The sequence below is a fragment of the Rattus rattus genome, chromosome 2 (genome assembly GCF_011064425.1).
Source record: "Rattus rattus isolate New Zealand chromosome 2, Rrattus_CSIRO_v1, whole genome shotgun sequence".
NCBI lineage: Eukaryota > Metazoa > Chordata > Mammalia > Rodentia > Muridae > Rattus > Rattus rattus.
Window position 1 is genome coordinate 4273801 of NC_046155.1, and position 15055 is coordinate 4288855.

The 15055-nt window shown below is 49.9% G+C and overlaps 1 protein-coding gene across 1 annotated transcript in view; it reads right to left on the reverse strand.

The window, feature by feature from the left end:
* Positions 1–2092: 2092 nt before the first annotated feature.
* Positions 2093–15055, reverse strand: part of Cpt1a (carnitine palmitoyltransferase 1A) — a 59775-nt gene continuing 46812 nt past the window's right edge. Inside the window, 7 exon segments of the mRNA XM_032891308.1 lie at positions 2093–4122; positions 5258–5350; positions 5540–5653; positions 7082–7234; positions 8854–8988; positions 10815–10979; positions 12524–12640. Coding sequence (XP_032747199.1) covers positions 4036–4122; positions 5258–5350; positions 5540–5653; positions 7082–7234; positions 8854–8988; positions 10815–10979; positions 12524–12640 — 864 coding nt within the window. The 3' untranslated portion in view covers positions 2093–4035.

Here is a 15055-nt window from a genome sequence, read left to right on the forward strand (position 1 = left end):
ACTCTGCCTTTGAACTTGCTACCTTGTCTCAGTCTCCCCAGTAGTTGCAATCAAACCTGTGCCATCAGGTTTTGCTTGCAGGGTTTGTTTTTGTTTACTTACGCTTACTGCTATGTGTATGTACATGTGTGGACAAACCACGGCCTTAGTCCGAAGGAAAGCAAAACTTACCAGAGTGGGGAGTTGAGTCCACTGTGTGGGTTTCCGGATCAAACTCAGGTTGGCAGGTTGGCAGCAAGCACCTTTACCCACAGAGCTATCTGTCTCATCAGCCATTTAGGGCTTTTGTTAGTTTGAGACAGGGTCTTGTCACGTGGCTCTAGTTGGCCTGGTGATCACTATTTAGTTCAGGCTGGCTTCCAACTTATTTATTTATATCTTTTAAGGTAAGGTCTCATGTGGCCCAAGCTTCCTTGACCGTAACTATGTAATCAAGGGCAATCTTAAAGTTCTCATTTTCCTACCTCCACCTGCTGAGTGCTAGGATTATAGGCATACACCACTATAATCAGGCTATTTAGTATGGGAATTAAACCCAGGGCTTCTTGCATGTGAGGCAAGCACTCTCTAGGCTGATCCACATCCCCAGGTTGGCAGTGAGAATTTCTTTACACCTCACTATTCCCATTCTACACAATGCTCTGGTGGCTTCCTCCAGTTAAAATGAGGAGAGCCCCCACTCAGTTACACACTACGAGAGTCTCCCACCAAAGGTTTCAATGGAAGATGAGGCTGACATCCTCTCATGCACCAGACTGCCCTGTCAGCTCCAACACTCCTGGTGTCTGTGTACATGTTCCATGGCTGGAATAAGTACACTGCATTAAGGGGCAGGCCTGGGAATCAGTGCATTAAGCCAACAACTGCTGGGAAGACATGGGAAGGAGTCTTCAACACCTACCCACCAGATAAACACAGACACTGGCATGTCGCCAGGCTGGTCAGAATGAAGCCTCATAACCCCATGACTGCTGCTGCCTCTAGTAGGTTGGCCAAAGCTAGCTCTGTCTTGTTATTCTTGTTGGTCTCAGGTCTAACCCATGCCCAGTTGGGTACTTCCTTGTGCCAGCTTCCACTTCCCACATCTGCCTCTTGTTTACTTAAAAAAATGTTAAGATTTAATTTTATGTGAACGGGTGTTTTGTCTGTATGAGCACCATGGGCATGCCTGTGTTGGAGGTCAGAAGAGGGGGTCAGATGCTCTGAACTGTAAGTTACCATACGAGTGCTGGGCATTGACCCCAGGTCCTCTGCAAGAACAGCAAGTGTTCTTAATTGCTGATCCATGTCCAGTTTCATGTTTCATTTTAGACAGGGTTTCACTATATAGATCAGGCTAGCCTGGAACTCACTATTAGCCTAGGTTGACCTCGTATCCATGGTCTTCCTACCTTCACCTCCCTCGTACTGGGATTCAAGGTCCATTCCATCACGCCCAGCCCTTACTCGGGTTGCAATACTTCAGATCCTTCAGTTGGCTGTCTTGGAACTGGACCTAACACTAGCAGTAAAGGTAGGGAGGGAGTCGGGTCTTTATTCTCAGTGCCTAGAGCAAATGCTCAGAAGGGCGTGATGAAGAAACTCAGCGCTGATCTGGAGAGATGGCTCAGCAGTTAAGATGTAGGCAACACGAGGACCAGAGTTCAGACACCAGCATCCCTGAAAATGCTAGGTGTGCTTACATACATGCCTGGAACCCTTCACTGAAGTGGGGCAGTCAGGACTGCTGGCTGCTGGCATAGCCCCAGGTTCAGATACAGACCCTGTCTCAAAGAAAGGGGTGAAGAGTGACGGAGGACTCCTCTGGCCTCTGCATGTACCCGCACAGCTGTACACCTATGTGTATATGCTGCAAAGGCACACACTACACATTCTTAAGAAGGAAATGTTATCACTTACTTAACATGCACTGAAGCACCTCTATGCTGGGCACCCGCAGAGGAACGGAGGGTAAATGTGGCAGTGGGCAACTCTATCACATTGCTGTTCCTCAGTCAAGAACATGAGCAGTGGTGTCCCCACGCTGCAGGCTCAGAGTCTGTACTTGTCTTATAACCCCGATTGGTATGACAAAGGAGACAGGGACAGATGCTGTAGTAGACAGTATTAATGTTTTATTAATGGCCAGCTACATTCGCTCACACATGCACTTCTAAGATTTATATCCAAACAGCATATGGTATTTACATGCAATGGACAGATTAGAACACCAAATTTGAACCTTGGCTGCGGTAAGACTATATTTTGTTCCACATTAAATTAAATACACAATAGTCTTACCTCCTCCTTTGAACACATACAGTGAGAACCCACTCTTCCGCCTTGTAAGGAATGCGAAATTGCATTGGTAACTGCTCAGGAGCAGCAAGGACACTGGAAACCTGAGAGAGGAATGTCCCACTCGGGCACCAGCCGGGCTACTCTGAGTAACACAGGTTGGTGAGTGGTCACAGCAGCGAGAGTCAGGCCGCTCTGACTTACAACAGTTTGTTTCCGCTTATGTCTTTATGTTGTCTTTTGTTTTCTTGGTTTTAGTAAAAAAAAAACTTTGGCCCTTTTAGGTATGATTTTTTTTACATTACAAAATTTATACATGTATACCCATAAGACACACATGAACTGTTCAGCCAGCACTTCTCTGCACTTCTGGTCACCCCACCCCTCACTTCTGGGCCACTGCTGGCACAGATCAATCAAACAAGGCCAAAGGGGCACTGGAAAATAAATACATGATCTAAACTGCGGAGAGCTAAGCTTGTCAGGACAGGATGGTGACAGGTAGGAGAGACCACTCCATTATGCTATGTTTACATTAAATACCAAACAGACTTGATAGAGTTGCTTTAGTCCATTGGATGCTTTCAAGAAAGGCACTCCCACTGAGGGATGGCATGTGGGTACAAAGCACCCATTACTTGAGACCCCTGAGTCTGTCGCCAAAATGACCTAGCCTTCTATGGAATTTGACTCTGGTAGGAATCTGACTGGGTGGGATTAGAAGATAAGCCCATGGGTGTATCTGCCAGAATACAAGCCAGTATCTATCTATATCTCCTGGCTCCGTGAGGCTTGGCTGCCTGTGTCAGTATGTCTGACTTGGTGACCAGGGTCTCACTCCTCTTGCCAACAGCTGTCAAATACAGCAAGCCACACTCTCCCGCTGGTGTCCAGCTATGCAGCCTTTGACTACCAAGCCCCTCCCTCTGTGGACACGTCTGCTATTTTGTGGCTTAATGGAACTGGCAGGCAATGAGACTCCAGCATCCCTGCCTTCACCAAGGACCTCATTTTCTAGGGGTGGGGGAAGTGCTTACTTAGGGACATCTTTATGCAGGAACCAGTAAGGGGAAGCAGCATCCTCACATATCCACCCAAAGGCTTCACAGATGCTAAGTCTTCTCTATGGTCCCGCTTGCCAATGGGCTCCCTTCTTTAAGGCACTGGGTTTTGAAGATGTGTGAGGAAGGTGGCACTGGGGAGGTGGTACTCTGCTTCCTGGAAATGTGAACTTCCAAAGGGACAGTGGCTGTCACTCATAGCAGAACCTTAATCCCCAGGCCTAACCATTCCATTAGTGTGTTACAGATGTGTTAGCTACAGCTGTTGCCTCTGCTGGCTCTGAAGACACTTTCTCTTTCCACAAGGTGATGCTCACACTGCCTGGGTGGAGTCAGATGCCCAAGTATTCACAGGGTCACCACTGAGGAAGTCTGTCACCTCCAACACATGTGAAGAAACAACCCCAGAATCCAGGAATTCACCAGCATTTAAATCCCTTTATCCAGTAGGAGCCGATTCAAAAGACATCAGGGGACTGTGCCCAATATTCCTGGAGCCAAGGCATCTCTGGATGTAGTAGGGTCACAATTCACACGTGAAGCCTACTGTTGTTCTAGGGAGACTGACGGTAAACCTTCTGGAAGGAAAACTGAGTTTTATAAGAGCAATTTTCTGCCTGTCCTATGGTCAGGAGCAACATCTATTCATTTGGTTTGTATCACGAGGGTACGTTTTCCTTCCGTGTGGCTCAGGGGGTTACTTTTTGGAATTGATGGTGAGGCCAAACAAGGTGATAATGTCCATCATGGCTTGTCTCAAGTGCTTCCCAAAGCGGTGTGAGTCCTGAGGGAAAGAAGCCGACAGCACGTCAGCAGCTAGGCAAACCCAGCATGCAAAGCGAGGCAGGAGCATCAAGTGTAGCAACTTCAAACCCAGCCTGGGCTAGAGAGCAAGACTCTGTCTTCAAGAGGCAAATGAAAGGAGCTGGGGAGATAGAGCTGGCTCAGTGGACAAAATGCTTGTGCAAGCCTGAGTTTGAACCCCCCAGCACCCATGTGGAAAGCAAACATGGCCTTCCTTCCCCACCTGGAACCCAGTGCTGGGGATGGGGGCAGTGAGAGTCTGGAAACCTGCTAATCAAACAGCCAAGGCCCAAACAGTGAACTCCAGGCTCAGAGAGAGCTTGTCTCCAGGGAAGAAAGAGATTGGTGGAAAGTGATATCCAGCACTCCCCCCATCCCCCCTCACACTGTGTACGAGAGAGTGTACACGTATGCAGGCACACACACACAAACACATACACAAAGAAACAAGAGAGACAGAGAAGGAAAAGGCATTGGCATGCGGAAAGTGTCACATTTGGAACCTGTCCATTATCATCTGTCCCTGGGTTAGATCAGCCTCCTGTTCTTCCCACTCTCTAACTCTGAGGGGATTCTTGAAGGGGGGATAAACACACCCTGAGCATTCAGAGGGGACAGTCATAGGTGACTTGCTATGTGCACGGATGGGTCAGATCTGAGGCCTCCTGTCACTCCGTTCTATACCCCAAGCTGTCCCTGAACTCTCAGTTCCTGCCTCAGTTTCCTAAGTAATGCTAGGATTAGAGGTGTGCACATAAAGGACACTCGAGGACTCAGTATCTGTGGGCGGGGTTGGCAGCCTGGAAGTTTTGGTAGCATGGGCTGGGATGATACTGAGGAGGCCACCATCAAAGAGGTTCTAAGGAGGTTCCTCAGACAGCTCCAAAGTAAGGCTAGAACTTGCTCACAGAGTTGCTTAGAACAGAGAGAATGACACAGACACATCAAGGTTTAAGACCACTGCTTCCACCAAAGGTAGGTGAATGGAATAAACATATGCCTTTCAAATGAGCGAAATCCATCTATGTGAAGCTAAGGCTGACACCTGAAAGACGGGCTCCCTCCAAAAAGAAAATTATTCTACGTCTAGAAAAAATAGTGCCCTATATACTCACCGTCTCAGGGCTAGAGAACTTGGAAGAAATATGGAAGTGGATGAAATTCTCTCCCACTATAATGTAGGAGACACCATAGCCGTCATCAGCAACCTGCAGAGAGAGAGAGGGCAATTGTATCACTAGGAAATGAGATCACATGGACAGGGACTTCCTGTCTGGGTGCTGAAGAGGCTGAGGCAGGAGGATGGTGATGACCAGCCTCTACAGTGAGGGGGTTTGAGGCCAGCCTGAGGACAATGGGATGGGCTTGAAGTTAGTGGGTGGCCTGGCTGCACTTACCGGCCCAAAGCCCCCTCCACAGGACACATAGTCAGGGTTTTTCTCAAAGTCAAAGAGCTCCACCTGCTGCTGAGGAGTCTGGCTCGTGGACAACCTCCATGGCTCAGACAATACCTGTGACAAAGCAAAAAATGTCCAAATGACACTTTCCCACCTGCTTCTCCTAGTGAGCACCACCTGTCAACCTGACACAGTTGACAACCACCTCGGGGGAAAACCACAGGACGTTCTCAACTGAGGAACTGATCCGGTATCACACTGGTTTGTGGACATTGCACTGGCTGGTTTTGTGTGTCAACTTGACACAAGCTAGAGTCATCACAGAGGAAGCAGCCTCAGTTGAGGAAATGCCTCTGTGAGATCCAAATGTAAGGCGTTTTCTCAATTATCGATCAATGTGGGGAGGCCCAGCCCATTTTGATAGGACCATCCCTGGGCTGGTGGTCCTGAGTTCTATAAGAAAGGCTGAGCAAGCCAGGGGAAGCAAGCCAGTGGCCACTCCTCCGTGGCCTCTGCATCAGGTCCCATTTCCCAGATCCAGCTCCTATCCTGACTTCCTCCAGTAAGGACTATGATATGAACATGTGAGCTGAATAAACGCTTCCTGCCCCCCAGCTCACAGCAATAGAAACCCCCATCAAGACAGAATCGTCTTGATGCAGAAGGTCCAGCTCAGTGTAGGTGGTTCCAGTCCCTGGACGGGTGTCCATCCAGGTGGAGAAGGCTGGAGAGACGGCTCAGTGGTTAAGAGCACTTGTTGCTCTTGCAGAGGACCCAGGCTTGATTATTAGCACCCACACGGTGGAACTATAACTCCAGTTCCTAGACATCCCTTTAGGCCCTGCACACACACAATACACATACCTATATGTGAAGGCAAAACACACATGTAAAAATATATTTTTTTCCTTTTCTTTTTTTCGGAGCTGGGGACCGAACCCAGGGCCTTGCGCTTGCTAGGCAAGTGCTCTACCGCTGAGCTGAATCCCCAACCCCGTAAAAATATATTTTGAAAGAATGTTAACCAAATGCACAAGTCCTCGAGAAGCCCTCCTCCATGGTTTCTGACTGTTCCTGCTTAAGTTCCTGCCCTGGCCTCCACAGCGATGAACTGTGACCTGAAGTTTCAGTCAAATAATCCTTTTCCTGCTTAAGAGGCAAATGGTTGGAGTGTTTTATACAGCAGCAGAAAGTAATATAGACCACTCTCCTCTTTGCCTGAGGACGCCCTAATGGAGGCAAGGAAAGACCTGCGTGGCCAAAGACCCTGAGGGCTGCACTAAGGTTTAAGTGTGTGAGCTCCTTCCCTTGACCAAACTGCCTCTCACAGGGAAGGTAGAGGACGGTGTGTGGTGCAGGGTCTAGGATAGCCTCTATAAACCCACTCTGGATTCTCGAGGGATTTTCAAGCTGATACATGCCTGTAGGTCCAGAATTCAGGAGGCTGAAGCAGGAGGATTGCTATTTAAGGCTAGTCTAGGCTGCAGAGTAAGATCTTGTCTCAACACAGAAAAGCTGAACACAAGCAGTCCTAGCACCTACCTCCTTCAGGAAGGGTGAGTCGACTGCAAGATACTTGGACACCACATAGAGGCAGAAGAGATGGCGGTCGATGCCGGCGCCCGTCATGGCGAGGCGGTACAGGTGCTGGTGCTTCTCACAAGCTATCTTGAACAGCTTGAGCCTCTGCTCTGCCTAAGGGTCAACAGGAGAAGGACATGCTTTGCACGGTTCAGGCTGTGCGCTGGGCCACTTTCTCTTCAGTGGTCTGCAAAAGGCTGTGGGATGTGCCAAGGTGCTGTGACCAAGATATTTTGACAGAGCCTCACCAGCCCATTAGCTCTTTCCAGATTCTTGCCTCAGAAGGGCTGCTGGGGTGGGCAGCTTAATGGAGAGGCACCCAGTGTGGGGGGTGTCTGCTGTGTACACAGTAAGATAGCCAAATGTGGACCACTCAAACTTAAGAGTCCTTGTCAAACCTGGAGCTCTGTCCTAGCTCTGACCCCAAGTTTATTTTGTCACAGGGATGAACACTAACCCTCCTTGGCTACTCTGCTAAAATGGTTCTGTGAGGGCTTCAATATAACCCAAGTGGGAGGTTTCAGGGGATCGAAGATGTGTTTGCTGCACAAAAGCATCAGGGTCCTCAGGGCTTGAGGAGCAGCCCGTCTGGCCTAGGTGCAAGCTCTAGATTCAGTGAGAGTCCCCGTCTCAGAAGACAAGGCAGAGAATAGTGGAGGAAGACAACACTTCTGGCCTCTACCACACTCATATATACATGGACATATCATACACACACGCATGTTCACACCACAAACACAGACACACACAGGCTGCTTTGGGATCTTTGGGACATTACAACACCATCTGAGAAGTATGCCCTTTACATGGAGGTATGTCAAGGCACTGGCCCTCCTGTGACAGACCCAACTTCCTAGGAGCCTCCTCAAAGTTCTAGTGACAGGTGTAGCCGCTTACCATTTCTCTAGAGTAAAAAAAATGCAGCCTGTCGTCTGCTGGTGGTAAGCACCTGTCTCACTTGGGGACCTGGGCACAGCGGATTGTGGTCATGTGCCAGCTAGGACCAGCAAGGCTTTGGATTCATCTGAGTTGAGTTTCACAGGCCACTGCAGGGCTCCTAAGAGGCAGAGTACTCTGTAGTACTCTGCAGTAGTCTCTGTAGTACTCAGCAGTAGTCTCTGTAGTACTCTGCAGTAGTCTCTGTAGTACTCTGCAGTAGTCTGGTAGACTGGTCACCAGGCTCTGCAGACCCCAGGGCCACAGTCCATACACCACAGTGATGGGTGTCCCTGTGCCATGTCCAGTTGCACGTGAAGGTTCTCAATGCATATAATCTCATTCCCAAAGCTCAGGGAACAATACTCCGTTTGTATGTGTCCCCACAGAACCTCTTAAATGCTTTCTGTTCTTTCGTAAAAGGGCGAGCATAAGGAGCTGGAGGGAGGGGATCCATAGGTAGGGTGGGGATAGGAGAGCAGGGGGAGGATATGAGAGGAGGGGTAGAGGGAGGAAGGGGCTGGAGGGGCTAGAGGGCTTCATGGTCAGCTTCTAGGGCAGTGGCTCTCAACCTTCCTCCTGCTGTCTCCCTTTACAGTTCCTCATAACTAATAAAATTATTTCATTGCTACCTCATAACTGTAATCTTGCTACTTTATGAATCACAATGTAAATATCTGATTGCAGGATACTGATATGTGACCCCAATGGGGTCACAACCCACAGGTTGAGAACCACTGTTCTCGAGTCTTCCAGGAAAGCATGCACCATGCTGTGTTCTGCCACCCTGGTCTTACCGTTGACTTGGGGTCCATCATGGCCTGCACAAAGTTGCAGGACTCCATAGTGCAGGAGCGTACAGTCTCTGTCCTCCCTTCTCGGAAGAGCCGGGTCATGGAGGCCTCATATGTGAGGCAGAACTTGCCCATGTCCTGGGAAGGAAGGAAAACTAGTTTAGGACTAACAGGTGGGAGTGGCCTAAGTCTGAAGGAGAAGTGACCTGGAATGGATCTGAGAGGAGGCAGCAGTCTTCCTCCCCCACTCAGTGTGTGTGTGTGTGTGTGTGTGTGTGTGTGTGTGTGTTGCCTGCACGCACATCTGCCCAACAAGGACAAGCCTGGTGTCCAGAGGCCAGAAGAGGGCACTGGATTCCTGAAGTCTGGAGTTACAAATGGTTGTGAGCTGCCACTCAAATTGAACCCAGGTCCTCTGGAAGTGCAGACAGTGCTCTCAACTGCTGAGCCATCTCTCCAGCACCCTGGAGTCTCTTTGCATGGTTACTGGTCCAAGACACAATTAAGACCATTCTGTCTCCCAGAAAGCCCTCCAGCTGATGTGAATTTACTTAGGAGGAAGGACAAGGCATACAGCAAGGTCATGGCCATGAGAAGGTCGGAGAGACATGGGAGGGACAGGGCAGGAGGGCAGGTTGGGGGAATGAGGGGGAGTTGAGTCGGTATGGCTTATGGAGGAGACAGTGGGGGGGGGGGGGCTGGCAGATGCAGACCAAAGTCCCCAAGGGAAAAGCCTATTGTCTGAAGGGCCACCTGTGGAAGGCAGGATGGGAGGTACCACAGGTGGAAGCCAAGGTGCTCCTGAGCTTGAAGCAAAGGGGTCTGCAGGTAGGGCTGCCTTTCTGGAAGCAGAATAGAAGCCAGTGATGAGCTTCGGGGAGAGATAAGTTAGGGGCTGCTGGCTGGAGTGTGGCTAGGGCTGGGACAAGGGAACAGCAGGGGAGTGGTCAGGAGGGCATGACTAGGGAGGAGAGGGAGCTGAGGTGAGGAGTGATTACAGAGGCTTTGGGAGCTGTGCCAGAGAGGACAAGAAGAGTAACAGGGTTGGGGTAGGGTGGAGTGGGGAGAGCTTACGGGGAGGCAAGGGTGGACACATACGGTGGCACCTGAAGCTGAGCCCCTGGGATGTCACAGAGGACAGTGGGGGGGTACTAACAGCCCAGGGGAGCCGGTGTCCACCCTCCCACTGCACTGTACATCTCGATCTGGTGCCACAATGACTTCTGCATTGTCAGCAACTGAATGCCTCTGTCTGGGGTAGACTGTCCCCTCCCAAGAACCAAAGTCCCTTCTGTATCCTCACACAGTCACACACTGCTTCGCCACCTTTAGCAGTGCTCAGAGAAAGAAGATTGAAATGCACACAGTCCTGGGTGGATACAGAAACCTGATTCAGTCTAGAGCAACGAGGAGCTGACAGCTTCTGCTTTAAAGAAAGGGATGTCAGAGGTCAGACACACTAAGCAATTTGTCCTAAGGGCTTATTATAGGGTTGTTTTACAAGATTTACATTTTTAAATTTTGTGTGCGTGTTTGCCTCTGTGCATATTTGTAACTATGTGAATGTAGGAGTTCACAGAAGCTAGAAGAGTGACATCAGATCTCCTGGAATTGCAGTTACTGGTGGCTATGAGTCATCACATGAGGGTGCTGAGAACTGACTAGGGTCCTCTGCAGAAGCAGCAAGTGGTCTTTACCATCAAGCCATCTCTCCAGCCCCGATTACACTGTTTAACTGTTCATCTGCTTAAGTCCCAAACACTCTCGTCTGTGACAGAAGCTACTGCCTGAGAGGGATGTCCCAAAACCAGGGTGATCTGCTCCGAAGTGTGACATTTCACACCTTGGGTACCTCAGGGACCCGCAGGGCTGGTGTTTGGTGTCAGCTGCCCTCCATGCTGGGCTTTATACTGCCCCTGTGTGGGGCTTCGAAGTGCCCATGGTGAGCCCAGACTCCCTCTTACCTTGTAATGTGCGAGCTGCAGCGCCAGCTGGATGAAGGCATCGGGACTCGTCCGGCACTTCTTGATCAAGCCTTTGCCAAAAGAGTCAAATGGGAAGGAATGCAGGTCCACATCATTTGCCAAAAGACTGGCGCTGCTCAGGGATGCCTCTATGACCTCCTGACACTGCAGGGGAAGAAGACAGCTCTGTTTAGTGGGGAAGCACAGCAGAAGGGAGCAGGACAGAACCAAGTCTGGAAGTGTGCACTTCACAGTCCACAAAGACACCTGGAAGGCCACAGCACAGTCCCCCTAACTCACCCCAGGAGCAGTGTGGAACCCTTGGGTGACAAATGTCATAGACATATGGCCTGCACGTTTCTCTAAGCCCCAACCATAAGTGGCTTTGTCACTTTGGAAAATGCTAAAGTATGTGGGTGGTGGGAGGGTACCAGAAAGTACTACTCAATCTATGGGGCCATGGGAAAGCCATCGTCCATGCTGAGGCAGGTGGATTCTCTGTGAGTTCGAGGTCAGTCTGGTCTACAGAGCAAGTTCCAGGACAGCTGAGGCTACACAGAGAAACCCTGTCTTGAAACAAACAAACAAACATCATGAAGTTGGGAGGGACATACATCAGGGAGGGCCCTAGGGGAGTTGGAGGGAGGAGGATAAAATAAAAACATTGTTTACATGTGTTAAAGTCTCGAAGCATAAATAAAGTATGTTTTAAGGGTTTAAACGTCGGGGTCAGTGGTTGCCAGGGGTCAGGAGGGAGCTGGATGAGCAGGCGGAGGCCACGGGCGTTCATGGCAATGACGACACTGCTGTCTGGATCAGTGGCAGTAGTCATGTGACACTACACAACCAATCCCATCCAGGTGACCCCGTGTGAACCCGGGATGTGCCAGGAGGCCTGGCAGATAGACTGCTGGGATGGGGATGCTGAGCGGGCAGGCTGTGTGGTACCCGGGAAAAACCTGCATCTTCCTGAAATTCTGCCATGAACCCTGAGGGGCTCTGTCACTGGTGCGTCAAAGAGCCAGTGAGCCATGGAGGCGCCGTCAGCCCCGCCCCAAGGTCAGGATCTCCATGGAGGGACTATTTCTCCATGCACTGCACAGTGCTCTGGACTACCACACAAAAAGTACTTCTCAGGCCCCAGAAACCCCCACTAGGATCGATAGGCTGGAGTAATGGTTCCCCTTCCTCTTTTCCCCAGGGCTCCTACTTGAGTGGACTACGTCTCAGAATCTTCTGTTGTTGGTTTTTGATACAAGGTCACATCACAGCAGTTCTCCTGCCTCAGCCACAGGGGTTGGGATGACAGAAATGGGCCATTTTCACACAGTCCCAAAATCTCAAAAACAAGGTTTTTCTGTGTAGCCATCGTTCTTATGGAACTAGCTTTGTAGACCAGGCTGGCCTCGAACTCAGAAATCTGCCTGCTTCTGCCTCCCGAGTTGGGATTACAGGAGTGCACCACCATTGCCTGACAGTGATTTAAGTTTTTATCCTTACTTGTAGGGAATTTACAGAAGCCCAACTACTTTGCAGCTGAAATCTCAACAGAGAGCTGTGAATTGAAGCCCCATTTCTCTTGGCAGCCAGACCCCTTCCCTAACTCTGGGCAAACAACTTCCTGTCTGTTTGGTAGAGAGCTTGCCTAGACAGCTCAGGAACAAGCTTGTCACCCAAGTGAGTGTTGGTCTCCGGATCACCAGACTCACCTCTCCTGGAATGTCCCATTGTAGCCTTGTGGGCTTAGGGATGTTGGGGTTGGTGTCTCCTTTACAGTGTCCATCCTCTGAGTAACCCAGCTGGAAGACGTCGGTGGCCATGACATACTGAGAAAAAGAAGCAGGGACTGAATAGAAACCGTGAGCAAGTACAGTGTCTCCTGCCACGCTCAGCACAGAACACTCCTGGGACCAATGCTGGGAGTAAGGGCAGGGTCTCCACACACCAAGCACCTTCCCCAGTGCCCACCAGCTGGGTGGTGGGTGCCCAATTCAGTTACACACACACACACACACACACACACACACACACACACACACACACACACACACACACACACACACACACACACACACCAGAAGGCAGAGAGTAGGAAGATCCCAGAGAGCTAACTGATAGGTGGTTTCTAGACACCAGGCCTAGGGAGGATAAAAGTGTGGCTCTGAACCTCTGCTCCTTTCTGTGTCCTTTGTAATAAGACAGAGGCATAGGCGTTTCCCTGAGTCAGAGCTGCTCTAGCAGACTAAGCTGTCTAGAGAAGATGGTCAAGGGAGCCTTGCGTGGGACTGATGGGAGTATCCACAGTTCTCAGGATGCCGCATCACCAGCATGCAGGATGCTACAAGCTGTGTCTGCCCCCACCAGGTTTCCCACTGTGGCTGGTGCTGTGCCTCCAAGATGAGAGCCAGGTCCCTGGCACTCTCTTGGGCAGCTGGGCTCCACTCCTCATCCCATCAGACGGACAGGAAATGAAATACTGATTCTACTTGTGGCCTTGGCCTAAGGCTAAGTCTCCTTGGCTTTCTCTTGATCAGCTATTTTAAAATATTAGCCTGAGGCTGGAGAGCCAACTCAGCTATTCAACGTGCCTGCTGCTATAGCAGAAGTTTTGGGGGGCTGAGGGGTGGGTCCCAGCTGTAACTCCAGCTCCAAGAGATCTACTGCCCCCTTTTGGTTGCTGCATATACTGCATGCATGTGCACGTGTATAAACACAATAAACCTTAATGTCAGGCAGACTTTGTGGATACCTTGTTGATTTCTCTTTCTTCTTTATCTCTCTTTTCAACCTTTTGTTTTTTTTTTTTTTTTTGTTATATGACCCTGATTGTCCTCGAGCTTCTCAGTAATCCTCCTGTCTCAGCCTCTTGAGTGCTGGAATTATAGGCATGTGCCACCACTATGTGTCCTCTTATGTCTGCCCTTGAGAACTGTGCTGTGTGTGCTGCTAGTTGCCCGGGTCCCAGAGATCCTCATTACCCAACAGCAACTGTGCATGTGTTATCTGAAAAGTCCCTGGGATGTTCTCAAGAGCCTATACTGTTGGGCTTTGCAGAGCTTCCCAGAGATGTGTGTGTGAGCGTCAGGGTCTGGCGGCTAATGGACGTGAGGTATCTGCGCATCTGGGATGAAAGTCTACACTGCTGCCCATCAGTTCAGGGCCTGATGGGGACATAAGCCCTTGCACTTTGCCATTTGGAATCAGTGTGTCAGTGGAGCACGGTGGTGCCTTAGACCCAGACTGCCTGGTTCTTCCTCTCCAGGCTTTCTCATGTAGGAAGACTTCCGTGGTTACAGAAGCAGCAGCAGCAGCAGGGACTTTGCCAAGACCCCAAGCAGAGGTCAGAGCACCCGAGGGTTGAGAGGTGAGCCAAGGTGCTGCTAACCTCATGGGAGGGGGTATGCTTTGGAGAAGTAGGGGAGGGAGCAGAGTCAGCTGAGACCTAAAGAAAATATCTCCCCTCCAGAAAGAGGGCAGAGTTCATGCACAAGCAAGAAGACACAGTCCGCACTCTGCAGTTTATTCTGCACCACAGGAAAAGAAATCGCTGACATCGCTGGCACAGCACTGCAAGGAGAAACCAAGTGCAAAGTCTTGGCTGGGATGGCAGAGCAAACCCCAAACCAGCCGCACTCTGGAGGCCGAGGCAGGAACATTGCCATGAACTGGAGTTTGACTTGGGCTAAACAGTGAGACCCTGGAGAGAGGAAGGAAGAGAGGGAGAGAGCATCCTAACCTGAAATCCAAAATCTTCCAAAATTTAAACTTTGTTGAGAGTTATGCCAGTATTTAACAAATTTCAGATTTCTGAAATATAGCTATTTGACTGAGAAGTCCACAAAGACACCGGATTTGCACTCCATGCTCTCCCTTTCTTTCTCTTTGACTCTCTCTGTTTTAAAAGGGTTTTGTTTTATAGTCCAAACTGGCCTCAAGTTCCTGATCCTCCTGCCTCAGCTTCCCAGGCACTAGTGTGACAGTCATGTGTCACCGCACCCAACCCTGTGATTTTGAAAGCTGGGTTAGGAGAATGGGAGACAGAGATCTGGTGGTCTTTAAGGAACTGGTCATTTTAGTGACTGAAATATTTTCAGTAAGATATGTCGCCTTAAATTTTTTGATTTAACTGTTATGATGTGTGTGGGTGCACGCATGGGGTGTTGCCCCTCTGACTTTACGTGGGTGACAGGGTGGAACTCAGATCATGGGACTTTCACGATAAGTACTTTACCCCATTAGCA